General features: G+C 44.7%; 1 protein-coding gene across 2 annotated transcripts; it reads left to right on the top strand.

Annotated features, from left to right (window-relative positions):
• Window positions 1–4,894: 4,894 nt before the first annotated feature.
• Window positions 4,895–21,176, top strand: METTL13 (methyltransferase 13, eEF1A N-terminus and K55). 2 transcript variants are annotated; one of them, XM_054456266.2, is made up of 8 exons: window positions 4,895–5,595; window positions 7,222–7,981; window positions 9,360–9,559; window positions 11,219–11,414; window positions 13,918–14,082; window positions 15,483–15,701; window positions 17,862–17,993; window positions 19,941–21,176. In XM_054456266.2, exons 1-8 carry the CDS (start codon window positions 5,443–5,445, stop codon window positions 20,213–20,215), a joined length of 2,100 nt encoding a protein of 699 aa, XP_054312241.1. In that variant the 5' UTR covers window positions 4,895–5,442; the 3' UTR covers window positions 20,216–21,176. The 2 variants fall into 2 exon arrangements, with proteins under 2 accessions (XP_054312241.1, XP_054312250.1); XM_054456275.2 differs by lacking the exon at window positions 4,895–5,595 and adding an exon at window positions 5,613–6,327.
• Window positions 21,177–21,389: the final 213 nt, after the last annotated feature.

Below are 21,389 nucleotides of genomic sequence, written 5' to 3'. Positions count from 1 at the left end.
CTACACAAACTAAAAAATACTATTATGCACTGGGCATGGTGGCTTACACCTGTAATCCTACCGCTTTGAGAGACTGAGGTGGGAGGATCCCTTGAAGCCAGCAGTTTGAGACCAGCCTGGGCAACATAGGGAGACCCTGTCTCTACAAAAATATATATATTTTTAAATTAGCCAGGCATGGAGGCTCGTAACTATAGTCCCAGCTACTTGGGAGACTGAGGTGGAAGGATCACTTGAGCCCACGAAGTCGAGGCTGCAGTAAGCTGTGACTGCACCACTGCACTCCAGCCTGGGTGACAGAGTGAGACCCTGTCTTACATAAACAAACAAATAAATAAATAAATAAACAAATAAGTAGCTATTATCATCATCCCAATCTTAGGAATCCAATATCAGTTTGATAGTCACTTTTCAGGTCAACAATATCGTCAAGAAAAGTGTTGACACTCAGCTAATAAAATGGCAGAATGTTACCCTAGGATGTTATTGTGTCTGCCTTCTATTATCCCAAGACACAGGAGAACATTCATTTTTAAACTTCTCAAATGTGGGAAACAAACCCATTTGCTAAGATGATTTCCAATTTGAAATAGTTTCCAGCATTATATCAGCCACCCCCTATACACCAAAAAGACTTTCCCTTTACTCAATTTTATATCCCACTCATGAAACATTTTCATGTCTTGGACCTACCAACTGCAACTGGATACCACTGACAGGAAGTGAGAAGGGCATGAGCCCTGGGGTAGGCATGCAGGGTGGGGAAACTGGCTTTTAGCTCTGGCTCTGGTTTTTACTGGAGTGATAACCTCTAAATTCTTTTCTAGTAACAGTTCTACAAATAATACCCCTTTCTCCTTCCCCGTTTCTTTCTACAGATTATTTCTTCAGTCATCCAGAGGCCAATGTAGAGTCATTTATGAGTCCCTCAGTCTTTTATTCCCCCTATTCAATCAGTCATCAAGCGCCTCAGTCTTTCCTGAGAACATCTCTCAGATCAGGTCTTTCTGTCATGACTCTGCTTCTCTGTTGACTTCCTGTGCCCTGACAGGCTGAAGCTAAATATGTGGAATAGAAGACTCCTCAAAACCTGCCCTTTACCTCAGCCTCTAGTTGTATCTTCTGCTGCTTTCTCCCCACTGTGACCTTCTGCCCCAACCACACATATTCTCTCTCTCTCTTTCTCTCTTCTGTTTATGTTCCGTATTAGTTTCCTATCACTACTGTAACAAATTACCAAAAACTAGTACCATATGCAATACAAATTTATTATCTTACAGTTGGATCAGTCAGAAGTCTGACAAGTCTCAATAAATTAAAATCAAGGTGTCAACAGGGCCGTATTTCTTCTGGAGGCTCTACAGGAGAATCCATTTCTTTTCCTTTTCCAGGTTCTAGAGGTCACCGCCTTTCCTTGGTTTATGGCTGCTTTCCTTCATCTTCAAAGCTAGAAACATTGGGCCAAGCCCTTCTGTCTCTCCCTCTTCCACTTTAAAAGACCCTTGTGGCCCAGCCTGGCCAACATGGTGAGACTACTAAAAATATGAAAATTAGCTGGGTGTGTGCACGCCTGTAATCCGCAGCTACTCAAGAGGCTGAGGCAGGAGAATTCCTTGAACCTGGGAGATGGAGGTTGCAGTGAGCCAAGATCGTGCCACTGCACTCCAGACTGGGCAACAGAGTAAGACTCTGTCCCAAAAAAAAAAAAAAAAAAAAAGAAAGAAAATGAAAAGGGACCCTTGTGATTACATTGAGCTCAGTTAGATAATCTTGCTATGTCAGCTGATTAGCATCCTTAATTGCATCTACAACCTTAATTCTTCTTTGCCTTGTAACCTGTTATCTTCACAGTTTCGGTTCAGGGGATTAGGAGGTAGACATCTTTGGGGGAGCATTATTTTGCCTCTCTCATCCTCTGTCTCCCAAATTGTCAGAGATGCCTTTTATTTCCTCTTTCTTATTTTACAATTAATCGTAGTAACAATCAATTGAATTATTACCACGATTATTACCACAATTATGAGTATGTTTCAAATAAGTAAGTTTGACTGTAAATTATATATCCAGAGGTCTGGATTTATATTTTTAGGAAAAAACTCCACAATACTGACTGGCTTTATCTAAATTTACCTTGCATTTTAAATCATATTTTTAACCACTCTGGGGATCCTAATAAAACACAAATCATTTTAACATCTTATTGGCTTAAATTAACTAAGTATACTAATGATAACACATACCTATCAATTATATTTCATAGTTAAATCTTGAGAGAAATAAGCTTCAAATAAGTATTTTGAAAGGTTAATGCTAGGGTCTAATGTTATAATATATCTAAAATATTTCTGTGTTAATCTTACAATTTTAGAAAATCTCTAGTATGTTTTAGCTTAAAATGTTCTGGTTGTTATCACCTTTTTAGGCTCACTGAAGGGAGGCAGGCACAGATGGAAAAAGGTAAGTTACTTACCCTCTTGGTCTGAAAAACACTGCAAACAGTAATCATACTTTTAGAGCATCAAATACGGGGCTGGGGCCTGGGCTGTGATAGAAATAACTTCGTCTTTTCTAATAACATGACCTTAACAGAACAGACAATGGAGACAGAGGGAAAAGCAGCAGCCAAAAGTTCTTGCAAAGGTTCCAGAGGGTGAACCATGCTTTTTGGTTTTTCACCTATGTCATGCTGATATTAAGCAGTCAGATTATATAGTATTTTTGTCCTTTCCTCAGGGAAGCCTTCTCTGGTCACCTCCTAGATCAGTAGAGGTCACAAAGATGTACTATCATGGAATGGTATGGTTCTCCTTCACAGCACTTTTAACCCCCATTACAGACTATTTTTGTAATTGTTTAATGTGCCCTCCACGTGATTACCATGCTTACCACTGCATCTTTAGCTTCTACCACAGTGATTGGCCCCTATTAGACAATTAAAATATTTGTCGAATTGAATTGAATATAGCTTTGGGGGGCACAGAGCAGCTGCTATGGTTTTTGTTTGTTTTCGTTGTTGTCGTTTTTGAGAGGGAGTCTCCCTCTGTTGGCCAGGATGGAGTGCGGTGGCGCAATCTCCTGGCTCACTGCAACCTCCGCCTCCCGGGTTCAAGCGATTCTCCTGCCTCAGCCTCCTGAGTAGCTGGGACTACAGGCCCACACAACCACGCTCGGCTAATTTTTGTATTTTTATTAGAGACATGGTTTCACCATGTTGACCAGGCTGATCTCAAACTCCTGATCTCAAGTGATCCGCCCGCCTCGGCCTACCAAAGTGGTAGGATTACAGGCGTGAGCCACCGCGCCTGGCTGCTATGGTGTTTTGCTTCTTTGGTATCGTGTAGCACATTCAGTACAAGTGATGTCCTCCGCTCTCAATAAGTGCTTCCTGAAGAACCCACATTTCACCCATTCAGAACCTTGCATGGTGTAGTGGCTGAAGCTACTACTTCAAGGACTCCTTCTCTTTATCTTGGGTAGAGAGGAACAATGTGAACTCAGCAAAGGGAGCATGACAACAGATTTTCTGTTATGTTACTTGTAGAAAGCTTTTAGATTTATCATTGAAAATTGCGAATTTGGAACCATATCCATTTTGACTTATCTCTTAATTGTATTTTAAAACAGTGGTTCTCAAAAAAGTGTGGTTCCGGGACCAACATCATCAGCATCGTGGGAACTTGTTAGAAACACAAATCCTTGGGCCTCACCACTGAACTAATGACTTAGAACAGGGGTGGGACTGGGGGAATTCTTTGTTTTAACAAGTCCTCCAGGTGATTCTGACGCATGCCAGTTTGAGAATCACTTTTTTAAACCGATGTTTAAGTCCAATCTAACCTAGTTAACTATTAACAGTCTACCTGGCTATCTACCTGTGCTAGTGTAGTATGTAACAGCCCACAGCACACATGCTCAATTCCAAGCCTATCTGCTCTCCTCAATCTGTATATTCCTCCTGCAATTTATCATGGTATGAAAGGCCCAGTGATACACATATTTGGTCATTTTCAAATAGTGCCTGCCGGCATCGTGGCTTACACCAGTCATCCCAGCACTTTGGTAGGGTGAGGCGAGATGATCACTTGAGCTCAGGAGTTTGAGACCAGCCCGGACAACATGGCGAAACCTCATTTCTACAAAAAAAAAAAAAAAAAAAAAAAAAAAATTAGCCAGCGGTAGTGGCGTGCTACTTGGGAGGCTGAGGTGGGAGGATCCCCTGACCCCTGGGAGGTGGAGACTGCAGTGAGCCATGACTGCACCACTGCACGCCAGTCTGGGCGACAGAGAGAGACCCTGTCTGAAAAAAAAAGTGCCCTTCACAGAAGCTTCCTCAGGGTATTAGCACGAGCATGTGAAAGTATAGTATGTTTATCAAACACATAAAATAAGCAGTTATAGATAACATCAGAATAACACGAGGAGGACAATTATCAAAATGAAAGGCTAGAGTTTTACATGCTGTGCTTTGAGGAGAGAAGGAAGAGGGAGAGGAGGCACCTCTGAATGTCTAGTTGTTACTATTTACTCCTGAATTTTCACGTTATTACACTTTTGATAGCAGAATCCTATATTTTGGTGCAGAGGTGGCAAAATAAGGCGGGGGGGGGGGTGGTGCGCAGAAGCTGACAGGGTTAGAATGTGCAGCGTTTTTACGACGGACTGGCTTTACTCATTTCCTGCCTCACTTCTCTCCTATCTGTATAGGTTTTTCTTTTCGTCCTCCTCTACCAGTACGCGCCCGCCTGCCGCGCTCCGCCCCTGTGTGGCGCACGATGGGAGTCAGTGATTAAGCCGGCTCCAAGACGAAGCGGCCGCCGAGCCCGGGAAGCAAGCGCGCTTTCCGCCCCGCCTGGAGGGAGGGCCCAACCACAGCGCAGCCGCGCTCACTCGGCACCCGGACGTGACCTAGTTCTCACAGAGGCCCGGCCTCTTCCGCGACAACTGCGGCCCGCCGTCCCGCCCCGTCCCGTGAATGGTCGGCCGGCCTCAGGTCAAAAAAGCTTTTAGGTGCCTGCGAGGGAGCCTCCGGAGAAAGGCGAGCACGTCGCAGCCAATGAGGTGATAGAAACGCAAAGCAGCGACCAATGACTAGCCGGGGTGGGCTGGGCCGGCCGACGAATCCCGAGGTCTCGCACCCGGATATGGTTGCTGGGCTCGGAAATCTAGCTCGGGAAATGCGTGAGGGGCTCTTTACTTGGGGAAGGGACCGCAGGCGCGGAGGAGGGGGTTAGCGTGTGTGAGATTCAGTGGCCCGTGCGTGCGTTTGTCGTGTAAGGGTCATTCCTGGGATTTGGAGTAGGGGAACAAATCAATGTGGCTGTTTTTCCGTGGAAAGAATTCCCACTGCAGTGTCCCGGAGCCTGCGTGTGGTGGGCAAGCTCCTCAGATGGTACCTCACAGGGAGTAGGGGGGTCTTGAAAACGGAGCTCCGGCAGTAGGAACATGAACCTCTTACCTAAAAGTTCCAAGGAGTTTGGCTCCGTTGACTATTGGGAGAAGTTCTTCCAGCAGCGAGGAAAGAAAGCTTTCGAGTGGTATGGAACCTACCTGGAACTGTGCGGGGTGCTACACAAATATATCAAGCCCAGGGAAAAGGTGAGGAGCGCGGCTTGGCAGCCCTTCGTACGTGCTCCGGAAGGTGGGAACTGGTAACAGGAATCTTGCACTTGGTGGACAGTGACAGGCGGGAGGACCCTAGTTGGACGCATATTTCAGCATTTCCTGCATTGTTCCTGCTAAAACACAAACTAAAATACTCTTTTAGGCCGGGCGCGGTGGCTCACACCTGTAATCCCAACACTTTGGGAGACCGAGGTGGGAGGATCGCTTGAGCCCAGGAGTTAAAGACCAGCCTGGGGAACATGAGACCTCGTCTCTACAAAAAATGAAAAAATTAGCCGGGCGTGGTGGCGCGCATCTGTATTTCCAGCTACGCGGGAGGCTTAGGCGGGAGGATCGCTTGAGCCCAGGAGGTCGAGGCTGCAGTGAGCCATGATCACGCCACTGCACTCCAGCCTGGGTGACTGAGTGAGACCCTGTCTCAAAAAAAAAAAAAAATTTTTTTTAAAGGTTTTCAGATAATAGACCTCCCACCCCAGCTCATTCTTGGATTAATAACCCTACTTGAAGAGTGACTTCCCATCTTGAAAGTATGTTCTTCTGTCACTGTGCATTCCTGTGCAACCTGCAGCAGGTGTGACTTTGTGTATGAATTTGTTTTTCAAATAGTTGTTGAGTGTGCCCCAAGTTTCAGGCACTGTGCTCAGTCCTTAAGCTATAAAAGCATTAAGACATTAAACCCTGCACATGTTCTAGAAGTGAAACGTGGTAAGTAAAATAATGGGTTTGGTATAGGTGAGATTGTACTGGAGGTAGGGAAGGAGAAAAGGTAGAAAACTAACATTTGTGGGGAAGCTTTATGTGCCAAGCCTTATGTTGAGTGCTGTGTATGTGCATGTGCAGTCTTTGAATTCTCATCATAAACTCAGGTGAGTGGCCATTCATACATTTTACAGATGAGGAAACTGAGGCCCCGAGAGCCACTTTTTTTTTTTTTTTTGCCCAAGATCATGCCCAAGTAGTCATGTAGGGACTTAAACTCAGGCCTGTCTGGCTCCAGAGCATATGCACATCTCTTTGTACCATGCTTTTCCAAAGATGGCAATATCAGAATTTCTAAGTTTGAATGGGAGATTGCTCCCTGGAGAGGGAGACAACAATCTGAATTTTAAGTTTGGCTTCAGAAGATAGCTGAATATCATGAGATGGAATCTGTGATGGAAGTAAGATTTGAATCCTCACAAAGTGTACTTTATTGTCTAATGGAGCCAAAGGCGTGAGTAGATTGAGGAAATAGGGTTTTTCCTGGCCTAGGATTTCAACTGTAACTCTATATTTGGATTCTCTGACTTCCTATTAATTCCTGAGTAATAAGTGCATGTTTTAGAGAAAAGAACAATTATGATTAATTTGTTTCTGCAACACAAAGCCCATTCTCATATAACGTGTATTGTAGCTGAATGTGGTTTTCACTAGCAAGTATATGTGATGTTTCACGATAGAGTCTAGAATCAACTCTACAATGTTGCTCTTTCTCTGGCAGTAGCATCTCCACCTTCTGAAAATGGGACTCAGCCAAGGTGAGACTTGATTCCTTGAAGTACCTGAAGTACAGTCCTTTGCTTTGATTACCTCCCTCTTGTCTGTGAATTTTTTCTCCAGGTGCTGGTGATTGGGTGTGGCAACTCAGAACTGAGTGAGCAACTGTATGATGTGGGCTATCGGGATATAGTGAACATCGACATCAGTGAGGTTGTCATCAAGCAAATGAAGGAATGTAATGCCACCCGACGGCCCCAGATGAGCTTCTTGAAGATGGACATGACGCAGATGGAGTTTCCTGATGCCTCGTTCCAGGTGGTGTTGGACAAGGGCACCCTGGATGCTGTCCTGACAGATGAGGAAGAGAAGACCTTGCAACAGGTGGACAGGATGCTGGCTGAGGTTGGCCGTGTCCTGCAGGTGGGCGGTCGCTATCTCTGCATCTCCCTGGCTCAGGCTCACATCCTGAAGAAAGCAGTGGGCCACTTCTCCCGGGAGGGGTGGATGGTGAGGGTGCACCAAGTGGCCAACAGCCAGGACCAGGTGTTGGAAGCAGAGCCTCAGTTCTCCTTGCCTGTCTTTGCCTTCATCATGACCAAGTTCAGGCCGGTCCCTGGCTCTGCCCTTCAGATCTTTGAGCTGTGTGCTCAGGAGCAGGGCAAGCCTGTGCGGCTGGAGAGTGCTGAGCGGCTGGCCGAGGCGGTGCAGGAGCGGCAGCAGTATGCCTGGCTGTGCAGCCAGCTGCGCCGCAAGGCCAGGCTGGGGAGTGTGTCTCTGGACTTGTGCGATGGGGACACGGGGGAGCCACGCTACACCCTCCACGTGGTGGACAGCCCCACTGTGAAACCATCGCGGGACAATCATTTTGCGATTTTCATCAGTGAGTTGGGATTGCTCCCTCTCTTCCCTGGAGGGGCTGGCTTACAGGGGCTGGGGCTTGGGCTGGGGCTGGGGCTGAGGCTGGGCTGGGGTTTTGGTGGGATTCTGGACTGTTTTTATCTTGCAGGGGTTTGTACTTCCAGAGGATTAGACCACCCAAGGCATGATGAAAGGAGAGTAATAGCTCTCTAGCAACCTACTTCGAGTTGAGACCTATTCCTTTTCATCTGCCATTGCAAAGGCTTGATGAAGTGTGAGAATGGGGTTGGTAGGGAAGAGAGAGAATAGTGATAAATTTAGGAGGTCACATATGATATAGAGATGCTAGTTACTTTGTAGCATGGAGTAATGGAAGTCATGCTGGACTAGCAAGTCTAAGACATAGGTTCTAGTCCCAGCTGTAGCCTGTGAGCTGCAGGACCTGGGGAAGTTGCTGTGCTTCTCTGCAAAATTTAGAGAGGCAGCATAGGGTAGCAGCTAAAAAAGTGAGCTCTGGAACCAGACTGTTTGGGTTTCAGTTTTGGCTCAGTCATTTCCTGATGGTGTGACATTAGATAGGTTACTTTTCTTTCTCTGCCTTGATGGGATTGTAACTCTGGTGTAGTTGTGAGAAGTATAAAAGCTCTTAGAAATGGTACCTGGCCTTGGAAGTGCTGTGTAAATGTTAGCCATTATTACTGAAAGCACTAAGTTCTATCAGATTTATCTTAATAAGGATAAAAAAGATAGTAGGAGGAAATGCTTTCAAAAGTAGAACATTGTAGACAAATGCAAAGTGTTTATGGTCTTGGTGTTATGGTAATTTGTTTCCTGGTGACTGAGCCAGTTTTTCAAGTATTCTATAATTCTGTCTGTCCATGTGTGGAAATAAATAGTGCAGTGAATACAAGCATGGGTAGAGTCTGGGGCTAGACTGCCTGGGTTTGAGTCCCAGCTTCACCATTTACTTATTGTGCGAAGTTGGGCAAATAGTGTAACTTCTGTTTCTCAGTTTCCTCATATGTAAAAATGGGAATAATATTACTACCTGCATCTTGGACTGTTGGAGGATTCCATTAATATATATTTGTCAAGAGCTTGGAGTCATGCCTGGCATGGCTTATTTGTGTTGGCATTACTGCTGTTTTTCTTGTGGTAGGTGCCTGCCTCCTTCCCCTACAGACATGCCCACACTTCTTCTTCACCCTTGGTCCTGCCTCATGTCTGATGGGTTGCTTTGCCCTAGGTGTTGTGAACTAGAGAATTGTTAGCTCCTCAGTGGGTCACAGTTGGGGAAGATGCTGGTCTTAGACAGGGACTGGCTCCCAGCCATTTGGGCCATATTGGTTGTGGGCTTGAACACTTTCCAGGACTCCCTGTAACCAAGTTCTTTTTTCTAGTCCCCCAGGGCCGGGAGACTGAGTGGCTCTTTGGCATGGATGAGGGCCGGAAACAGCTGGCGGCCAGTGCTGGCTTCAGGAGGTTGATTACAGTGGCCCTTCACCGAGGTCAGCAGTATGAAAGCATGGACCACATCCAAGCTGAGCTGTCAGCTAGAGTCATGGAGCTGGCCCCAGCTGGGATGCCCACCCAGCAGCAGGTAACAAAGCTTTCATACGGCTCTCATGGGTCTCTGAAGTCATGTTAGCAGCCAGGGAGGCAGAGGGAGCCTTGGCAGGAGCTAGGACTAGAGTCTGTGACTCTCATCTAATCCTGGAGGCGTATCAGCAGCTAAGGGTTAAATGGCAGGGAAACACTGTCCTTTGCCCCAGGCAATGAGAGGAAAGTGAGCACAGTAGCGTCTGTGTCTGGGGGAGCCTCTCAGACTCCATAGACATGGCAGGATGGAAATGCTCTACTCATTGCGGGCTCCAGTTCTTCCTAATTTGAGTTGCTCTGACTGTGGGTTTCTTCTTCCACACTGGACTTTCTTGGTCATTTTGCTTCTTAGAATTCTTCATTATCTGAGGGTATAAATGGGAGAGGGCCGAAACAGCTCAGCACAGTTATCCAGGTATTCGGATTGCTGGTCAGGTGTTTTACTGGGAAGGAAACTGAAGGTTTTTGCCTAAGTGGTGATATGGTATTATCAGTTAACACCAACTGTCTTGTGCTATCCTAGTCACCACGGGTAACGAACAAGTGATTTTACTGCAAGAACTTCATGATGAGGAGTTGATCCTTTTTTTTCTTTTTTGAGATAGGGTCTTGCTCTGTTGCCCAGGCTGGACTGGAATTCAGTGGTGTGATCATGGCTCACTGCAGCCTCAGCCTCAACCTCCTGGGTTCAAACCATCTTCCCACCTCAGCCTTTGGTAGTAGCTGGGACTATAGGTGCAAGCCACCATACCTGGCTAGTTTTTTTTTTTTTTACATTTTTTGTAGAGACAGGGGTCTCCGTACGTTGCCCAAGCTTTGATCCTTCTTGATAGGTGGGAAAGCAAAGGTATCTAGAGGCTTGGTGCAAATAGTAACAGATCTGAAAAAAAAGAACCCAGGCTCCTGGGTTCCTGGCCTGTGGTTTTGCCCACTAGGCTGACTCGTGTTTACAGATGTATCTTTGATTCTTCCTGGCCAACTTTGGGGTTGGTGACCCCTATTTCAAGGAAGCCCAGATCCTCTGGGGAGCTTCATTTGTGACCTCTCACCAGTGCCTGAGTCTGCAGGGTCAGGAGATACTGGTGATTATTAAATAGTCTTATAGGTCTTTAAAAAAAGAAATAAAGATAGGGGGAAGGAGTGGGAAAGTTTAGGGAGAAAGCATATTTTTCTCCTAAGGTTCAGAAAACTGGGGGAAAAATAGATGAGAATAGTTAGGGGAAAGGAAAATTTCTCTAGATTTGGAGTGGTTGTTTCTTCCATGGATTTTGTTATCTTTATTCTTGTGTAGATTCCTTCTCATAATCACAGCCCCTTCCTGAGGGTTCCCTCTAGCTTTTGTTATCCTGGACTATTGAGAGTTCTTTTAGGGGTTACTGATGAGAAAAACCCCTAAAAGAACTTGGGGAGAATCAGCTGCATCTCACTAGTTGTTTGGGAGATCTTTATGTGTTCAGTTGATTTTCAAAAGATGAATTAAACCTTTGAGATCAGTTCAAAGGCTCCAGAAAAGTACTTTAATAGAATGGCAAATCTGTGGAGTAGTTGTTGTCTAGAACCGTGGTATGGGGATATATACACACAAAAGGGAAGGGGTTATAATTTCTCTTATTTCTTAAATGAGCTGCTGTTTTGACCACATCTCTGGTTGTACCTTCAGGTGCCCTTTCTGTCTGTGGGTGGGGACATTGGGGTCCGGACCATTCAGCACCAAGACTGCAGCCCCTTGAGCGGTGACTATGTCATCGAGGACGTGCAAGGGGATGACAAGCGGTACTTCCGTCGACTGATCTTCCTCAGCAACAGGAATGTGGTGCAGTCTGAAGCCAGGTTGCTGAAGGATGTGTCTCACAAGGGTGAGGTGTCATAGGCACGGTGGTGGGACCTAAGTGGCTGTGGCATGGACTAGATTTCCTGGGAGCTTGGCTGAGATGTAGGCTGGACCTGGGTGTCTGTGAGTTCTTAACCATCTGGACTCTTAGGGTGTGAGTAGCTATAAGCAGAGTACATTCTGTTCTTGACCAGAACCTGGCTCTGAAGTGATAAGGCGGGTGGGTAGTGAAACCAAATACATGTGATAATCACATTAATGTCTTCAGTTTAAAGGCATCTGTTTTGCAGGTGCTCCATGTACATCTGTGTATTGTTTCAATAGGCCTCTGTGAGGTGAGCCAGAACCATGGAAGTTGCAGGTGAGCCGTGCCCTCCATAGTGTGACTCACCTGTTTCAGAGGGTTTTGGATTGGCGGGTGACTTAGAGGCCATCTAGTATAGCACTGTTCAGTAAAACTGCCTGTGATGAAAGGAGATGTTTAGTCCCTGAGTTTCCAATGTGGTTGCGACTAGCCATATGTAGTGCTGAGCGTTTGGAATGTGGCTAGTGTAACTGAGGAACTGAATTTTAATTTTCTTTAATTCTAATTAATTTACATTTATATTTCAACAGCCACAGGGGGCTAGTGGCTAGTATTGGACAGTGTAGATCTAAACCATCTCTTCTAGGATCCCTTTAAGTGGTCCTCCTGATGAGGAATCAATAGTTTGTTTTACCTGTGTTAGTTTGTATTTTAAAAGTGATACTTGCTCATTGAAATCACTTCAGAAGTCAAATATAGACAGTGAAAAGTGAATGCCCCTCACCTCTCCGTCTCCAGTGCATCTTCCCTGTCCGAGGCGCAGAGATTCAAGGATGGAAGCTGAAATGGCTCTCCTGATTCCCAGTTGTTCCCTTTGCCTGACTGGCCTGCCCTCATAGCAAGGCCATCTGGGAGGAGGGTGGAGACAGAGAATTCAGACGCTTAAGGTGATAGACTGGCTTTGAGCCTAGAATCAAGTTACCCAGCGAAATGGTATTTTTCTTTAGGGGTTTTCCCTGGCCAAGAGCACCCAAGATTGTTGGGTTTCTGCCCTATTGTTTGGTCACTCTGGCTGCAGGTTGGTCCAGTTTCATCCCACTAAAATCTCAGTAAAATTGCTTAAAAGAACATTTTGCTCCTTTCAGTTTGGCTTTCAGGTTTTTTCACCATTGTCATGTTCCTTGACTTCTTGGTAGCACTTTGTTCTCATGGAAAGAACGTTCTCCCTCATGGGAGTATTGGTGAGCAAGAAGGAGAGCATATTAAAAAGTGATTTAATATATCTGAAAAGCACCCCGACTCCACTCATCAACACCTTTTACTGCTGGGGAATGCAGCTGATCCCTATGAAGACACAGCCGTCTGTTTAGTATGATACCCTGGAGCAGTGAAGGGAGTGATGAGAGGGAAAGTGGAGTGGCTATTTAGGATTTATTTCCTTTTTTGAATACTTGTGATTTCCTTCTTCAGCAGAGGTTTGTAGTGCTACCTGTGTGGCATAGCAGAAAGATGATAGGTGATGGAGACAGGCAGTCCGAGGATCGACTCCTATCTCTACCATCTGCTGATTCCCTATTTACTTAACACTTCAGTGGCTCATTGTGTTCATGTGCCAAGAATTGGAATGATAAGGTTGTTAGAAGAGCTAAAAAAAAAAAGTTACCATATAGTAATTGGCACATAGCGGGGTGATTAGTAACTTTACCTTTCTTTAAAAGACTTTATGAGTAATCTTTTCTCCTGTTAATGGCCTTACATTTCTTAGAGGGGAGGTACCAGGGCTCCTCAGTTGAGTTTTCCCAGGTTTTTGAGTGTGCATTTGCCATTTCCTTTTCCAGCTTCCTTGTATCCATTGTATATGTTAAATGTTTAACGACTATCTCTTTGTGGGGCGGGGTGGGGGTGGGGCACATCCTGATTTATAGTGTTTATCAGTTCTCTAGTATAAATACCACCACTGTATTTGTTTGTTTTACGTTGCTTATGAAGGAATACCTGAGACTGGGTAATTTATAAAGAAAAGAAGTTTATTTTGGCTTATGGTTCTGCAGACTGTACAAGAAGCATGGTACCAACTTCTGCTTCTGGTGAGGCTTCAGGAAGCTTACAGTTATCACAGAAGGTGAAGGGAGAGCAGGTACATCACATAGCAAGAGAGGGAGCAAGAGAGATGCCAGGCTTTTTTCAACAACAGCTCTAGAGTGAGAACTCACTCAATACCATGGGGAAGGCACCCAGCCATTCATGAGGGATCTGCCCCCGTGACCAGCATGGTGGCTCCGACATTGGGGATCACATTTCAACATGAGACTTGTAGGGGACAAACATCCAAATGATTTCACTACGGCCAGTTTCAAGCTATCAACATGATGTCAACCAGTTTGCAGAATTTTAACGATTGGGTCTTTTGAGTGTTCAGGCCATCTGGAGCACATTGCTGCCGGTAACCCTTGCTTCCTGAGGACTAGTGTACTAAGCATAGGACTTCATATCTCTTGTTTAGCCCAGAAGAAGCGGAAAAAGGACAGGAAGAAGCAGCGGCCTGCTGATGCGGAGGACCTCCCTGCAGCCCCGGGGCAGTCCATTGATAAGAGTTACCTGTGTTGTGAACACCACAAAGCCATGATCGCTGGCCTTGCCCTGCTGAGAAACCCAGAGCTACTCCTAGGTGAGAGAGATGCCACTGCCTTCCACCGAAGGGAGCATAAAGATTACAGACCTAAACAATTGCTGTCACTTGCATTGTAGTTGAAGAACAGCAATTACAAGCTGACAATGTATCTTTCTTCATCTCAACCATGTTATAAGTTAATGAGCATTCTAATTAACTGTTGCCTCAAACTCAACCTGTTATATTGAAATTGTATTGAAATATGTTAGAGTCTAAGTGGTGTTTTTTCTGTTCATTTCTTTTTAAAATTAAGGTATATCATGTATTCAATGAGATATGTAAAAATACACAGATTTTAATTGTTCAGCTTTTCTGTAATGCATTATTTGAACAAAAGATGCAATTCTATCTTGAATTTCTACTTTCTGAAAAGATTCATATTATAGTTAATGCAGTCATAGCCTTATCGCTAATAGCAGGTTTGGATCTGACTGCATTAGTAAAAATGTTCATGTTTCTGTCTGTGATTATAACTGTTTTCACCTGAAGTCCCTGAATGTGCCTTCTTGGAATACCCTATACTTTTGTCCTATCTTAGTGTTGATGTATGTCACTAGAATCTCAGTTCTTAGATTTAATTCTCAGGGTCTGTCTCCTTCGGGTGACTTTTGTTGTCTTCCTTTGATCCCCCTGTGGTGACTGTGCTCTGTGCTTAGGAGTAGGAGTTGGGCCTTTGTTTTCCTGTGATTTGTGGAACTTGAATGGCTTACCCTTACTTGGTGAGGGTGTCTGAGAAGACAGTGTGGCCTTTTGAGTTAAGGACAAGGGGCATTGCACCTCTGCTGCCTTGTAATCATGAGCAAGATTGCTTAGCCACTCTTCTTCCCTTTCCTAGAGAGGGTCTAATAATTCTTATAGTGATTAAGTCTTTTTTTTGAGACGGGGATTCACTCTTGCCCAGGCTGGAGTGCAGTGGTATGATCGCAGCTTACTGCAGCCTTGACCACCTCAGGCTCCCACTTCAGCTTACCGTGTAGCTGGTACCACAGGTGTGTGTCACCATGCCCAGTTAATTTTTCTACTTTCCATAGACAGGATTTCGCCATGGTGCCCAGGCTGGTCTCGAACTCCTGAGCTCAAGTAATCTGCCCACCTGGGTCTCCCAAAGTGCTGGGATTACAGGTGTGAGCCACTGCCCCTAGCCACTTTGAGATCTTTAAGAGACAATAATAATAACACACTAGTTCATCTTCTGGATTTAGTCATCACGAATCCAGGATTGAGTTATCAGATGTCAAATTGACTCCTAGATTTCTGAAATGAGACAGGGAGACCTCTAAATCTTGTATCCCCTGAGTGGAGACAGTGAGCTGACTTTCCCTTTTGCCTTCCCTGAGGCTGGTACAGAATTTTCCAGTGAACAGGTGGCAATGTGATGCTCTATTCCTTTCTTACAGAGATCCCACTGGCATTGTTGGTGGTAGGCCTGGGCGGGGGCAGCCTCCCCCTCTTTGTCCACGATCATTTTCCAAAGTCTTGCATTGATGCTGTGGAGATCGACCCCTCCATGTTGGAAGTGGCCACCCAGTGGTTTGGCTTCTCCCAGAGTGACCGAATGAAGGTCCACATTGCAGATGGCCTGGACTATATCACCAGCCTGGCAGGAGGAGGAGAAGGTACTGTTCTTGGAGCATTTGAAGGGGTGTTGAGGGATGATTGATCCAACATTGTCAGGCCCGCAAGGGCCTCTACAGTTTATCTCTAAGAGAGTGGCATGAGTATCGTTCCAGTCTTCAGCCTGTTCATTTGTTGATATACTTATTCACTAGAGTACCAGCTATATGCTTAGCACTGTGTTAGGTGTGAATGTATAGCAATAAGTAAAACAGGCCATTCCTGCCCTTATGGTGCTAACAGACCAGTGGGCTTTTTTCTGACCTGTAACCTTGTCATTTCCTCACCATCTTAAGAAACCTGAAGTCTAACTGGGCAAAGAAACAGAGAAGAAAAGGTGGAATGTGTGTTGGGAGGTGTTTCTTGTAAATATTTCAACTGGAGGTAAAGCCAGAAATAGAGCAAAACAGTATTCATGTAAGATCAGTGGTATACAACCTCAGAGTCTGACATTTGGTAATGTATGGAGACAATTTTTCATTGTCACAAATCAGGGTGGGGGATGTTGCTACTGACATCTAACCGGTAAAGGTCTAGGATGCTAGTAAACATCTTACAATGTTCAGGACGGGCACTGATGACAGAATTATCTGGCCCAGATTTTCCACGGTGCTGAGGTGGAGAAACCTTGATGCAGATGCTACTCTGTGGGAATTTTGATAGGCCTTCTGCAACTAGAATTAAGGTTCCATTTGCTCTAGTAATTTGCATCCCAGATTTAGGACAAAAACCATATGCATATAATTTTCTGCAAAATACTAGGGACAGTAACTCTGCTTATTATACAGATAGGCTGCTGGTGAGTTTAGTGCTTTCTGGAGCTCGAGTCCTTCAGGGAGAAGGCAGTTAGGTTGGTTCAGTTCTGTTCAGGACTGCTGGTCTGCTCATTCCATAACAGATACTCTGGTCTCACTAGATTAGAATATTTTCCAGTAAGGGTGTGGCAAACTAGGATGCCTGGGAAAAGTATTGAACAGATGCTATCTTAATTTTAATTGCAAACTGAATTGAATTGTAACAGTTTCATAGGTTCCCTCTCTGAGGCTAGGGTTAGTTTAGGTGCCCAAGCCCAGATAGCTAATATGGTGAAGTATTTACGACAGTGCCATGCACATGGTAAGTACTTAATCCACGATGTTACTGCTGTTGTTATCTATAGATTAGTTTTCAATGGCTCTGCCCATCTTCTGTAACACCAAAATGTTTCAGATTACAGGAGGGCTCAAGGCTGCAAATGCAGGCTATTGTTTTCCTTGGACTTTGATGAGCCAACATGTTCTCTTTGTAAGAAACCAAAATCAGATCTGTGCTATGAACAATGATAAGCATGCAGCAGTCCTAATTAAATACTTATTAATTATTGAATAATTACAACCACAGTCTCAAAATTTTCTAAAAGCCTGTCAGTGGCATTGCAGACCTACCCCTTATAAAAACAATTTAACATTATAGTAAGGAGCAGATCCAATTCTTCACCAGTTCTTTCTCACCCATTTAGCAAAATCATTTCTTTCTTGAGTCAGCTCTTGTTCATGGAACTGCAAAGATAACACTAACTGAAATTTCAGAACATTTTCTCCTATGAGGCAAAATGTGCTGTTTTCAGAGTTAAAAGTTACCATTTGCTGGGTCAGCCCTTAAAGGCTTAGTCAGCTGCTTTGTCTAGATCGGTGGTTCTCAACTCTGACTGTATTTAGAATTACCAGGAAAGCTCAAGAAAAATACCAGAGGCTTCCCATCTCTCCTCCCATCTGCCCCCTACCCCCAGGATATTTTATTCTGTTGGTTGGAGTGTAGTCCACATTAGAAGCTTCCCAAGGTGATTGTAATGTTCTGCCACAGTCAAAAGCCACTGGTGTTGATAGACTCTTAACCGAGAAATATTCATGCTAAAGTGGACCCCATTAATGCTTTTGCCTTTGGAAGGTGCTTTTAAATGTGGAAGAAGGTTCCATCTTTACTGTGGGACACTCTGAACCCTGATGACAAGGACTCCTCTGGGCCATGACGTCAGTGCCCTTACAGGCAAACCACATCCTCCGTGTCATCCTTCTAACTTAGTCACCGTGCCCACCGCTGGTAAAGAGGAGGTATAGTGTTGGAATGTAAATGGTATTATTTTATCCAGCAAAGACAAGGACTTGCTTCCTTCTTTTTCCCAGCACGGCCTGGCTACGATGTCATCATGTTTGATGTTGACAGTAAGGACCCAACACTGGGAATGAGTTGTCCGCCCCCAGCATTTGTGGAGCAATCTTTTCTACAGAAGGTTAAAAGCATCTTGACTCCTGAAGGTATGGAGAACAAAAGGTGGGAGAGGGAGGAGGGAAGGGACCATTAAAAAAAATTATCTTTTTAATGAAAAATGCACAGAAGTGCGAGCTCGATCAGTTTTTCCAAATTTAATACACCCATTTACTAGCACTAGACACAGAAAATTTCCAGCTTGCCAGAAAGTCGTATCTCTTATCCCCTTTCAGTAACTTGTCCTTGCAAGAGTAATCACTGTCTTAACATCTGTCCGCCCAGCTTAATTTTGCCTGTTCTTGTTCTTTATATAAATGGAATCATATGGAATGTTGGAATGTTCCCTTTTTTTTTTTTTTGAGACAGGGTTTCGCTTTGTTTCCCAGGCTGGAGTGCAGTGGCATGATCATGGCTCACTGTAGCCTCAAACTCCTGGTCTCAAGGAATCCTCCCACCTCAGTCACCTGAGTAGCTGGGACTACGGGTGGATGCCACCATGCCTGGCTAATTTTTTTATTTTTATTTTTTGTAGAGACAGGATCTCACTATGTTGCCCAGGCTGGTCTCAAACTCCTAGCCTCAAGTGATCCTCTTACCTTGGCCTCCCAAAGTGCTGGGATTACAGGCATGAGCCACTGAACTTGGCTGAATGTACTCTTTAAGTGTCCATTTTCTTTCACTCAACATGATGTTTGTGAGACTCATTCACAGTGTTGTGTTTACATGGCTTATTTTTATTGCTGTGTTATATCATGTAACTTAACACAATTCGCTTATCCATTCTACTGTTCGTATTTGGTTTGTTTCCTGTGTAGGTCTATTATAAGTGGTGCTGCCATTAACATTCTAGTATATGCCTTTTGATGAATTATGTTTTCAGATCTCTTGGGTATATACACAGGGTTGTAATTGCTGGATCATAGGTTATGGGTATGTTTTTGGCTTTTGTAGATGCTACCACACAGTTTTACAAAGTGGTTGTAGCAGTTCACACTCCCACCAGCATGGTGATGCTAGCTGCTACATGATGCTTCCTACACGTGCTCTACTAGGCAGTGTGTTATTTAATCTTCATAGCAGCCCATTTTTTGGATGAGGAAACTGAGGTTGAAGATTTGCCAAGGTTACGCAAGGTAACAGTTGGGGCTCGAAATCAGTGCCTTGTCACCTCAAAACTGGAGCCTTTAATCCCTATGTTAACAACCCTCTAGGTGTTTTGATTTGGTGTAAGGCACTGTGGTAACTGGCTTGATTTGGAATCTTAATTGTAAGAAGTCAAGATAACCTTGGCCCTGTCACTGGTTAATAAATACTCTGTGGTGTGTATGTCAAGAATATAATATCCCTGTGGAGTTGATAAATTCTACTTTCGTAGGGAATCACTTTCTATTGATTGATTGAGACAAAGTCTCATTCTGTCACCCAGGCTGGATTTTGGCTCACTGCAACCTCTGCCTCCTGGGTTCAAGAGATTCTCCTGCCTCAGCCCCACTAGCAGCTCCTGCCTCAGCCTTCCTAGCAGCTGGGATTACAGGCATCCACCACCATGCCCAGCTAATTTTTATATTTTTAGTAGAGCCGGGGTTTCACCATTTTGGCCAGGCTGGTCTCAAACTCCTGACTTCGAGTGATCCGCCTGCCTCAGCCTCCCAAAGTGATGGGATCATAGACATGAGCCACCGTGCCCGGCTGGGAATCACTTCTTTCTCAAAGCTATTCTTTGGGAAACTGAGGCATGGAGAATGGTAAAATAACATGTGAGCAGCACAGAAGAGCAAGAAATAAGGCTGGAGTTTGTTTATGGCTCACACGCTCCCCATGCTTTTCTCCATCTGCCTTTCTATGCTGTGTATTCTCTGCAAACTCATCACCACCGTGTGTTTTAGTCCACCAGTCTCCCTGGGACAGGAATTGGTATTTTCCTCAAAGCCGATCCTTGTCTTTGATATGTCTCCTGATGTGAGGTCATTCTGACTTTTCTTCCTACCCTATAGGTGTTTTTATTCTCAACCTTGTGTGCCGAGACTTGGGGCTAAAAGACTCAGTGCTGGCTGGGCTCAAGGCAGTGTTCCCCCTCCTATATGTCCGGCGAATTGAGGGTGAAGTGAATGAGATCCTGTTCTGTCAGCTGTACCCTGAGCAAAAACTTGCCACACCAGAGCTCCTAGAAACAGCCCAGGCTTTGGAGCGAACCCTGAGGAAGCCTGGGAGGGGTTGGGATGACACATATGTCTTGTCAGATATGCTCAAGACGGTGAAAATTGTGTGACTGCTTAGGCCAAGCAGCCCTCCTGCCTAGACTGACCTTGGACTCCCAGCCTGCCAGAGAATGAAGAAATACAACGCACAGTACTTTTGAAGCTTCATATTTTTCTTGGTTTCACACTCAGCTACATGTGACCTCCAGCTTGGTGAGGTTGCCTGAAGATTAGGGAAAATAAAAATGTCCTTCCCATCTTGTCCTCTTCAGTACCACTTGGGTTGGTTTGTCTTTGCTTCCTACACCATGTCCTTGAGTGGAGTTCCCTGCTGAAGCCCCTAGCACACACTGTATGCCTTAACAAGTATGTGCAAGCCCCTCAGAACTCAAGACAGCCAAATTTTATTGCATCTCTACTTATACTGGTTTGCTTTTGATTTACTCCTCTATTAGTTCTATAGGAGTGATCTCAAGTGAGATAGCAGAGCAAGATGCCAAAAGACTATAAATAGAGTAAGGTTTCTATAGATGTGAGACAGATTTGAGAGAGCATTTACTCTGTCTCCCTGTGGATGAAACTGCTGCTGAAATGGTTCCAATTTTTAGGAATCTGCTCACCCGCTTCATTATTTGACAGCTTTCCTTGGTGACCCAAACCCTGTAGCCTAAGCCATTTATCTTTTTCTCAGTGGAGGGAGTGTGTGGACCTGGCCCCATGGCTTTGCATGTTAGAGACTTGGCAGACTAAAGTCTCTAGTGTTTGTTTACTCACATTCATTGAGTGACAGCTATGTGCCAGACTCTGCATAAAGAGTGGTGGCAGAAGTGAAAATGTTTAAGAATGACCAAAAACATTAGTAATGAAAGTTAATGTGTTCCAGGCATTCTTCTAAGTGGTTTACATGCACTGTCTTCATTTAATCTGAGGTAAAGGATACTTAAGCCCAAACTATATCTAAACCCAAATCTCAGTTGGCTGGAAACATCAATCTTAACCATTTATTCAGAACCATTAAACCAATGATTCCAAGACTGGCTTGAATTTTGTCTTTCCTAATTATACCAAGGTTGACTTAATGAGCAGTGCCATGGAAAATAGGCATTGTCACCATTCACCACCTGGCTCATCTTTCCACAGGCCCTTTAAAAATGGACCCTGACCTTTCAGGTGAAGAATACAGATGCTCTTCAGCCTACGATGGGGTTATACCCTGATAAATCCATCATAAGTAGAAAATGCATT

Source organism: Pongo pygmaeus, chromosome 1 (assembly GCF_028885625.2).
Source record: "Pongo pygmaeus isolate AG05252 chromosome 1, NHGRI_mPonPyg2-v2.0_pri, whole genome shotgun sequence".
In the NCBI taxonomy this organism is placed as follows: domain Eukaryota; kingdom Metazoa; phylum Chordata; class Mammalia; order Primates; family Hominidae; genus Pongo; species Pongo pygmaeus.
This window is presented reverse-complemented; position numbering and strand designations above follow the sequence as displayed.